Source organism: Petromyzon marinus, unplaced genomic scaffold, assembly GCF_048934315.1.
Source record: "Petromyzon marinus isolate PM22_M1 ecotype Great Lakes invasive population unplaced genomic scaffold, UKy_Petmar_22M1.pri1.0 PM_G_Scaffold_150, whole genome shotgun sequence".
NCBI lineage: Eukaryota > Metazoa > Chordata > Hyperoartia > Petromyzontiformes > Petromyzontidae > Petromyzon > Petromyzon marinus.
In genome coordinates, this window is record NW_027422707.1 from 322302 (window position 1) to 332903 (window position 10602).

Sequence of the window (10602 nt, forward strand, 5' to 3'; positions counted from 1 at the left end):
CACGTGCCGTGTGGAAAAAAATGTACGATATGCTTATGGTGGATATGATTAGGTAATATCGTAGTGTCGCCATATCGCGATAACTTTCGGAGTTGTACAATTCTGCAAGAGCGTTCCCAACTTTGATCGCGTTGTGTGAACGTCATCATTTGGAACGAACCAACTTACCGCTTTAAATAGGGGGGGGGGGTCGCAGACGCGGTAATGTTTTTTAAAATATATAAATATATACATCTTCAACAGCAATACAATGACGGAGCGACCGTGACCATCATAGTAGATCATTCAGCATATATTGTTCGAGTAAATACGATTCAAATTATGTGATGGAAGTGCAAGTATAAGATTGATAGTTTGAGCGTCAACCCTTGGCTGGGAGTGGTAGCTCCCAAGTGCCAATGGCTGACGCCTCAAGCCCGGCTCCCAGGACGCTTCTAAACTGTTCGGAACATAACGACTCCCCACCCCCACCCTAAACTCTAAACTTGCACGAACAATTCCTCTCGCCCCTTAAAACTCTGAGCAGGATTGAACTCACGCGAACCGGTAAGTGGGTGTTTTGGTTTTAAAATTTTGACGAAAAAAAAATCCGGTGTTGTGTGACCCCCGTTGCGGCGGTGACACCGCAGGCTGTGGTTGCTCCCCGCCGGGGAAGGCGTCTCCTTCTCGGTAGGCAATCCAGGCCATTCAGGCCCTCCCTGGCGTCTCGGGCCTAGTCTGTCACAAAGAAAATAAACATTTATACATGCTTTGTGGAACTGTTTTCACAGTAAGATACACAGGCAGCAGTCGTAAGAAGAAAGGCTGAAATACAATCGTCAGTAACAGAGGCGTTATGAAAAAGGCCCATTGCCCGATTATGCACCACAGAATTTACTTTTAAGGGCAGTGTTATTGGTAAATATGTAGGGGTTTTTTTCTCTCGTGATATACCCGTCTTTGTGTTTGTCCTCATGCTTTGGGTTTCGGGCTGTTCCACGCGAGTTTGAAGCCTTTGGTTAAACGAGGTAACACAACCACGGGTCAAGTTATCTCTTGATGCATCACAGCTGTCATAACCCGCACGGTTTACCCCGTATTCTTGTACAGAGACATTGAGTTTTCACGCCCATACGGGGTACAGCCGTTTCAATACGGGCAAAAAAACATGCTTTGGTAACAGTATTGTCTATTTGTGTTTCTACATTGTGATGGGACTTCGCAGGACGAACGTTGATATTCATAAAGACACGTGGTGGCCGATATGGTCTGAATTGATCTGTAATAAGGTAGGGGCACTGATAGAGGTTGACAGCTACGTGGTGGTGAGTGAATCTCTATTTGTGTGTTTCTCCCTTGTGATGGGACTTTGTTGTTGTTGTTGTTTTAGGCGGCTGCGGGACTGTGCAACGTTGGTGAGTGGCATAGGAGCGGTGGGGGCAACATCCATTGTAGAGTACAATGTCACTACGCTCCCACGTCTACGCTACCCTCCTCCACCAAGCCGCCACACGGACGAGCGTGGTGAAGTATGGTCAAATCATGACCCGGGGCGGCGTGGGGAGACCCTCGTCCGGCAATGGATTAACAAATTGGCTCTTACTGTTTATCTCCATATATATAAAAATATGCAAGGTTGTGATTGTGTGTGTTGTCTGTTCAAAATGTTTAGCGTACTTCCCGACATGCAACAAACTGGAAATTTGCCATGTGGGTATTTCCCAGACTGTACACCGTGCAAACATTATACAAATACACTTTTGTGTTTTTTTTAGGGGTGGGGAGGGGAGCTCAATAATGCCTAGATTTTATGCACGGCAAGTGAGCTGTGACGTCAAATCTGTCACGTGACCCGTGCATGTGGAAGCGTCACGCATTGTAGTGTAGCGGTTAGCGTTGTCTGTATGTGTGTGTGTGTCTGTGTGTTGTGGGGAGCGATAGTGTAGCGGTTAGCGCGCTGCGCTATGAACCTGGCGACCCAGGTTCGATTCCTGCTCACGGCCAACACCAGTGACGATTATCTGAACCGGTCCCGGGCCTCCCCTAGGTCGACTCAGCCTCAAATGAGTACCTGGTGTGGTGTGTAAACATTGCCACTAGGGAGACAAAGGCGGTCGAGCGTGGTGCTGGCCACCCACCCCCTCGTGTACCGTCCCGGCCTTCATAGGTGCTCGCTAACAGCACTTGCTCCTACAGTCTGTTAAGGCTATATGGGGGATCTTTTTGTGTCTGTGTGTGTCTGTGTGTGTGTCTGTGTGTTTGTGTCTGTGTGTGGAAGCCTAATGCATTGTAGTGTAGTGGTTAGCGCTACGCCGCGCTACGAACCCGGCGACCCGAGTTCGATTCCCGCTCACGGCCACCACCGGTGACGATTATTTGAACCGGTCCTGGGCCTCCCCTAGGTCGACTCAGCCTCTAACGAGTAACTGTTGTGGTGTGAACATCGCCACTGGGGAGACAAAGGCGGCCGGGTGTGGTGAATTCAAGCCTGGGTAGTACAGCTAGTCCTGTATATACCTACACAGCCTACATACAACAGAATAAGTAGTATCTCTTGGCCCTGTAGTTGTATCTACTGACTGTACAGTAGTATCTACTGAGCCAGTAGTAGCTACTGACTGTTTAGTAGTATTTACTGACTGTAGTAACTACTGACCGTAGTAGTATTTACTGGCCCTACAGTAGTGTCTACCGACTCTATAGTAGTAACGACTAACTGTATAGTAGTATCTGCTGACTCTATAGGAGTATTCACTGACTATAGTAGTAACTACTAACTCTATATCAGTTTCTACTCACTCTATAGTAGTGCCTACTGACTCTAGTAGCTACTGACCGTAGTTGTATCTGCTGACTGTAGCAGTATTTGCTGACTGTAGTGGTATAGTCTGACTGTTTTAGTATCTACTAACTCTATATAGCGGTATGTACCAACTCGATAGCATTATTTACTATTACTACAGCAGTGCATACCGACTGTGGTGGATCCTGCTCTCACTACAGCAGTGCATACTTACTGTGGTGGTAACTGCTATCACTACAACAGTGCATACTGACTGTGGCGGTACTTGCTATCACTACAGACCAATTTACTCTGACAGAGACCCACAGACTCACACAGAGACCCATAGACTCACACAGAGACAAATTTACTCTGACAGAGACCCACAGACTCACACAGAGACCCATAGACTGATAGACTCACACAGATACCAATTTACTCTGACAGAGGCCCACAGACTCACACAGAGACCCATAGACTCACACAAATACCAATTTACTCTGACAGAGGCCCACAGATTCACACAGAGACCCATAGACCCACACAGAGACCAGTTTACTCTGACAGAGACCCACAGACTCACACAGAGCCCCATAGACTCACACAGAGACAAATTTACTCTGACAGAGACCCACAGACTCACACAGAGACCCATAGACTCACACAGATACCAATTTACTCTGATAGAGGCCCACAGACTCACACAGATACCCATAGACTCACACAGATACCAATTTACTCTGACAGAGGCCCAAAGACTCACACAGATACCCATAAACCCACAGACTCACACAGAGACCCACAGACTCACACAGAGACCCACAGACTCACACAGAGACCCATAGACTCACGACACAGGCGGTCCCCACGAGGTGGTCGTCAGCCGTGCCCGGCGGCTGAGCATTACTCACCCCCCCCCCCCCCCACCACGTCGCTGTCTCCACAGCTGCCGTGATGAGTGTCGCTGTCTTCCTGCTGTCTCCACAGCTGCTGTGACGAGTGTCGCTGTCTTCCTGCTGTCTCCACAGCTGCCGTGACGAGTGTCGCTGTCTTCCTGCTGTCTCACAGCTGCCGTGACGAGTGTCGCTGTCTTCCTGCTGTCTCCACAGCTGCCGTGATGAGTGTCGCTGTCTTCCTGCTGTCTCCACAGCTGCCGTGACGAGTGTGGCTGTCTTCCTGCTGTCTCACAGCTACCGTGACGAGTGTCGCTGTCTTCCTGCTGTCTCCACAGCTACCGTGACGAGTGTCGCTGTCTTCCTGCTGTCTCCACAGCTGCCGTGACGAGTGTCGCTGTCTTCCTGCTGTCTCCACAGCTGCCGTGACGAGTGTCGCTGTCTTCCTGCTGTCTCTACAGCTGCCGTGACGAGTGTCGCTGTCTTCCTGCTGTCTCACAGCTGCCGTGACGAGTGTCGCTGTCTTCCTGCTGTCTCCACAGCTGCCGTAATTAGTGCCGGTGACTCCAGGTTGTCTCTGGCCGCTGCCGTGATGAGTGCCGGTGACTCCAGGTTGTCTCTGGCCGCTGCTGGAGCTCACAGGAACATTCTGGTGAGTCGCTTTTAGGGGGGCTCACCGGTGCTCTGTGTACTACTATACACTGTACACTACTATACACTGTACGCCATACTATACACTGTACGCTATACTATACACTGTACACTATACACTGCACACTATACACTGTACACTATACTATACACGGTACACTATACTATACACTGTACGCTATACTATACACTGTACACTATACTATACACAACTATACACTACATTACTATACACTACACAACTATACACTGTACACTATACACAACTATACACTACATTACTATACACTACACAACTATACACTGTACACTATACACAACTATACACTACAATTACTATACACTACACTACTATGCACTACATTACTATACACTACACTACTATACACTACACTATACCCTACACTACTATAAACTACAGTACTATACGCTACTATACACTATGCACTACTATACACTACAATGTAATATACACTACTATACACTACAATCGGTCCTGGGCCTCCCCTAGGTTGACTCAAAAGAGTAGCTGGTGTAGCGGTGTGTCGTAGTAAACAAAGCCACTGGGGAGACAAAGGCGGTTCGGCGTGGTGCTGGCCACCCACCCCCTAATGTGCCACAGTGCCGGCAGCCTTAATAGGTGCTTCTCTTCGCTAACAGCACTTGCCCCTATAGCCTGCCGTGGCTACACGGGGGACCTTTGTGTCTGTGTGAGTGATGACATGTGGCTCCGTGATGCCTCTGTCCGCTGGGATGCAGCTGAAGCCGGTGCCTGCGATGCTTCGTCTGCTGCAGTCGGTCGGTGTCGAGGGCGACACATTCACGTGGGAGCAGGTGGGTCCCATCACGACCACCAACACCATCATCATCTGCGTGGCTAGGAGATGTTGACTACCACGCCTGGTGTACAGGAGGTCGTGGGACCCACCATCATCATTATCAGGGTGGCTAGGAGATGTTGACTACCTCGCCTGGTGTACAGGAGGTCGTGGATTCCATCGCGAACCTGACACCTGCTGTATAATTTGGATTTGCAGGATTATCACACATGGCTACGTGCGTTGCGAAAGAAGTTCAACATAGTACAGACGTTACACTCACCCACCCACTCACCCAACCACTCGTCCACCCACTCATTCACTGACCTACTCACTCAGCCACCCACTCACCCAACCACTCACCCACTCCATTTACCCACACACTAACACTCACTCATCCAACCACTCACTCATCCACTCACTCACCCAACCACTCACTCGACTCACCCTCTAACCCATCCACTCACCCTCTAACCCATCCACTCACTGACTAGTCCATCTCTTCCGCCCATGCCACTAAATCAGTGCTCCACCCACCCACTCACTGATTCTCTCACTGATCCACACACCCACTCACTCACCTACTCACTCACCTACCCACCCACTCACCCACTCAATCACTCAACCACCCACTCACCTACCCACCCACTCACCCACTCAATCACTCAACCACCCACTCACTAACTCATCCACTCACTCACCCACTCACTCACCCACCCACCTACTCACCCACTCAGTCACCCACTCGTGTGTGTGCATGCATGCGTGTGTGCATGTGTGTGTGTGTGTGTGCGTCCCACGTAGGCGCACCACTACGTGGGACAATACATCAAGCGAAGACAACTTTACGATGTAGAGAGGCCGTACCTGGTGAGGTGTGGCGGGGACCCTCTGGGGGAGGTGTTTGGTGTGGAGGGATTCTCACTCAGAGATCCCAGGTGAGGGAGATACAAAGAGGGTGGAGAGAGAGTGGGTGGGTGAGTGAGTGTGGGTGAGCGGATGAGTTATTTAGTGAGTGAGTGGGAAGGCGAGTGGGGGCGTGAATTATTGAGTGGATGGGTGAGCTGTTTAGTGAGTGGGCGAGTGATTGAGTGGGTGAATATTCTTTGGTTCTTTCACTAAAGTCACGTAGATAGAAAAATTATAATAAAGAAAGTGAAATAAAAATAAACAAGCACAAGAGAGAGAGGGGTGGAGAGAGAGAGAGGGGCGGGAGATAGAGCCTGCATCCAAACGCAGCCTGGATCTCCCTGTCTCTCTCTTCCAGACACTCGGTGGCAGCGCTGTTTGTGAAGTCATTCTCCATAGTGATGGCCGACAGCAGGCGAGGTGAAGTTCCCCTCCCTCCTCCTCACTCCCTCCCTCCTTCTCACTTCCTCCCCGGGTTCATAGCGCGACGTAGCACTAACTACTACTACACTACCGCTACCCATATACAGTCACACACTCACACACTCACACATTCACTCACTCACTCTCTTCTTTTTCTTCCCCTTCAGCCGGTGCCAACATCACCACCACCTCCACCACTTCCTCTCCATCTTGCGCTCCAACCGGTGGCGGTGCTGTTGGTGTGGGTGGTGGTGGTGTGGGTGGTGGTGTGGGTGGTTGTGGTGGTGGTAGTGGTGTGGGTGGTGGTGGCGGTGGTGTGGGTGGTGGTTGTGATGGTGGTGGTGTGGGTGGTGGTGGTGGTGTTGGTGTGGTTGGTGGTGTTGGTGTGGGTGGTGGTGTTGGTGTGGGTGGTGGTGGCAGTGGTGGTGGCGGTGGTGTGGGTGGTGGTGTTGGTGTGGGTGATGGTGGTGGTGTGGGTGGTGGTGTTGGTGTGGGTGGTAGTGTTGGTGTTGTTGGTGTGGTTGGTGGTGTGGGTGGTGCTGGTGGTGTGGGTGGTGCTGGTGGTGTTATCGTGGGTGAGTGCGTGGTGTGCCGGAGTGAGCCGCGTAGCTGCACGTTAGTTCACGGCGACAGCGGTCACCTTGCCACGTGCCGCCGCTGCGCCTTGGAGCTGCAGCGGCGTGGCATGGCCTGCCCACTCTGCCGCAGGGAGATCCACTCTGTGGTGCACACGTTCCTGTCCTGACACGACACACAACAGACACACACAGACACACACACAGACACAACAACAACAACCGCCATTCGCCACTAAGTGGCGGTGACGTCACCACGACGCTTGTGCCAGGCTATGTGTACCCTGAGGCAACGTGAAGTGCAGAACGTCCGCTGGCAGGTCACAGGGCAGACCCAGGTGCCACGGGTCGACTGACTGAGATGACTGGCTGATGCACCACCTGTGCCTCCTACTGTGCCAACCTGCTGTGCTTTAGCCACCCGGCGCTCCGCTCGTTCTGAGCGTCGCTCCTCCGCCCTCCGTTGTTGTTGGAGTGCGACTACCTCCAACTGCCCAGTAGCATCCTTCACGAGCCTCCTCCACAGAGGCCGATCTTGACACCGCTGGTACCAGTCATCGGCAAGTCCACTCAGCTCCACGTCCTCCTGTACCACATCACTCCATTTCTTCTCTAACCCGTGCCGCACCCGCTTAGCCCCCTCAATCCGGCCGAACAAAAGCTGTTTCGGCATGCGGTGGCAGGGCATGCGGGCTACATGACCCAGCCATTGCAGCCTTGCCCGCTGGAGGAGCTCACCGATGGGACCTTGCCCAGATCTTTCAAGGATTTGTGAGCTCCTCACACAATCCAGTCTGGTTAAACCCAGGATGGATCGTAGGCAGGCCAGCTTAAATGTTTCTCACCGGCGAAGATGTTCCATTAGGGGGGTCCACGTTTCGCAAGCGTAGAGAAGGGAGGGAATGACCGTGGCCGAGAGGACCTGAAGCTTAGTGCGGAGCGACAGACCAGGTAGCTTCCACACAGCGTTACGCAACCGATGCAAAGATATTGCCGCTCGACTGATTCGGAGGGAGACCTCTGCTGTTAAACTGGAGCCAGTCATAAGCACACTGCCCAGGTATGGGAAACTCTCCACTCTCTCCACAACTGCCCCATCACCGATTGGGAGTTGTGGGGGTGTAGTGTCCGATGGTACAAAATACACAGACATACACACACAGACACGCACACACACAGACATGCACAACAATAACAACAACTGCCATTCGCCACTAAGTGGCGAATCGCGTCACCACGACGCTTGTGCCAGGACATGTGCACCTTGAGGCCACGTGAAGTGTCGAACGACCGCTGGCAGGAGGTCACGGGGCAGACCCAGGTGCCACGGGTCGACTGACTGAGATGAGATACACACAAAGAGACACAGAGAGACAGATACACAGACACAGATACACACAGACACACACAGACACAGATACACAGAGAGACAGAGAGAGACAGATAGATACACAGAGAGCGTTTGTTAATTTATGTCTCCTTAAGGACAATTTAATGTTCATGTTTTTACCTCAGAATGTGAAAAAAATGTTCCTCGTAATGTTCAAAATATTTTTTTGTCTACCTCAGAATGTTTATAAAAAAAATTAACCTCAGAATGTTATTTTTTTACCTCAATGTAAAAAAGATTTGCTTTTACCTCAGAATATAAAAAAAATGTTTACCTCAATGTAGAAATTCTATTTTTTTACCTCACTCGCACTCTTGAATGCGTTTATTGCCGTTTAATATATTAAACTTTTGCACATTTTACCTCATCGTTTCCTGTCATCACTTTACGAGTTCACCGTGTGTGCGTGTGTGTGGGGAGCGTTGGTGCGCCAAAGCAAACCCCTCCAGTGAAGGTCCCCCGTGTGGCCTCTAACAGACTGTAGGGGCAAGTGTCTCTTAGCAGCTCGCAGCAACTGCGAGCACCGTCACGACAAAATTATCTTACATCCACGTTCACCCTCTGTGAATATTCACACGCACGTGGGAGACGCGCTAACCCATCCCTAGCGATCCGAGCGGTGCGTCTTAAGAGTGCGAGGATTATTCTCCTGGCCGCTCTAACACCGTTGCCACGTGACGAGCGACCTGACGGAGCTGCTTTCACTTGGTGCAGGGCAGGCCGCTCGCGTGGACCAAGATTGGCACAGCAACTCAGTGGGGGGCCCCCTTACACCCTGGTGGCAATACACTTAGTTTAGTTTTACTTAGGTCTCTGTTAGTGTGGGTCTCTGTGGGTATCTGTGTGGGTCTCTATGGGTCTCTGTGGGTCTCTGTGGGTATGGGTCTCTGTGGGTCTGTGTGGGTCTCTATGAGTATGGGTCTGTGGGTCTATGTGAGTGTGGGTGTCTGTGGGTCTCTGTGAGTCTATGTGGGTCTCTATGAGTCTCTGTGGGTCTCTATGAGTATGGGTCTCTATGAGTCTGTGAGTCTGTGTGGGTCTCTATGAGTCTCTATGGGTCTGTGTGGGTCTCTATGAGTATGGGTCTCTGTGAGTATGGGTCTCTGTGGGTCTCTATGAGTCTCTGTGTGTCTCTGTGAGTATGGGTCTCTATGAGTCTGTGTGGGTCTCTGTGGGTCTCTATGAGTCTCTATGGGTCTGTGTGGGTCTCTATGAGTATGGGTCTCTGTGAGTATGGGTCTCTGTGGGTCTCTATGGGTCTGTGTGGGTCTTTCCCTCCCCCCCCCCCCCTTTATCCCCTGGCCGTCGCCTCCCCCTCGGGTGTCGGCCACGCCCACACCTCATCCAATCAGGAGTCTCTGGCTCACGGATGACGCGTCACCTCCAGCTTCCGGCGCTCAGCAGCACTTCCGGGGCGTGTAGAGTCCTGGGAGTCGGCGGCTGCGTCACGTGACCACTCCCACGTGGCTGCGTGCTGCCCGTTCCGTCCGTAGTTACCGTGAAAGACTTGAGACTTGCTGTATTTAGACTATATCGTGACATATTGAGGCGTTAAAACTATCACGGTTTGTTACTTGAACGATTTCCCTTCCCGCCGTGTAATAATGGGCAGTGTTTGGTAAGACTGTTGTTTTGTTTTTCATCATAACGGGACACATTTTTTACATTATTCCACATGCATAGCGGGGGGTAGGGTGTGAGCTTGAGACGTTTGGAAGCCGGTTTAGCATGAGCACTTTAAGATTTCGTCAATAATGTAATCGGTCTTGCTCAAGCAAATACATTATGAAATTTGCACACGTGTCAATAACGATTGAATTTTTTTACACGTGGAAAAATGTGTTCTATTTTTTTGCAAAAAATTGCAAATGCAGTTTATTTTCTAAGTGTTGTGAAAGCCTTTATTCTTAATGCTCTGTTGAGCACGAAGTGCCCGTGGGTATAACCTGTGGTAATCCCCATATATACAAAAGGCAAAGTTGTGAATGTGTGTGTTGTCTGTACTTCTCCACATGCAACAAACTGGAAATTTGCCATGTGGGTACTTTCCAGGCTGTACACCATGCAAACATTATACAAATACACTTTTGTATTTTTTTAGGGGGGGGGGAGCTCAATAATGCATTTTATTTTTTGCACGGCAAGTGAGCTGTGACGTCAAATCTGTCACGTGACCACTTGT

General features: G+C 50.7%; 1 protein-coding gene across 2 annotated transcripts; it reads left to right on the top strand.

The window, feature by feature from the left end:
- Positions 1-387: 387 nt before the first annotated feature.
- On the top strand, positions 388-8776 carry LOC142910752 (uncharacterized). 2 transcript variants are annotated; one of them, XM_076060146.1, is made up of 7 exons: positions 388-546; positions 1370-1503; positions 4197-4306; positions 5065-5139; positions 5928-6061; positions 6391-6452; positions 6623-8776. In XM_076060146.1, exons 3-7 carry the CDS (start codon positions 4247-4249, stop codon positions 7198-7200), a joined length of 909 nt encoding a protein of 302 aa, XP_075916261.1. In that variant the 5' UTR covers positions 388-546; positions 1370-1503; positions 4197-4246; the 3' UTR covers positions 7201-8776. The 2 variants fall into 2 exon arrangements, with proteins under 2 accessions (XP_075916261.1, XP_075916262.1); XM_076060147.1 differs by having other exon boundaries at positions 1370-1394.
- The last annotated feature ends 1826 nt before the right edge of the window (positions 8777-10602 follow it).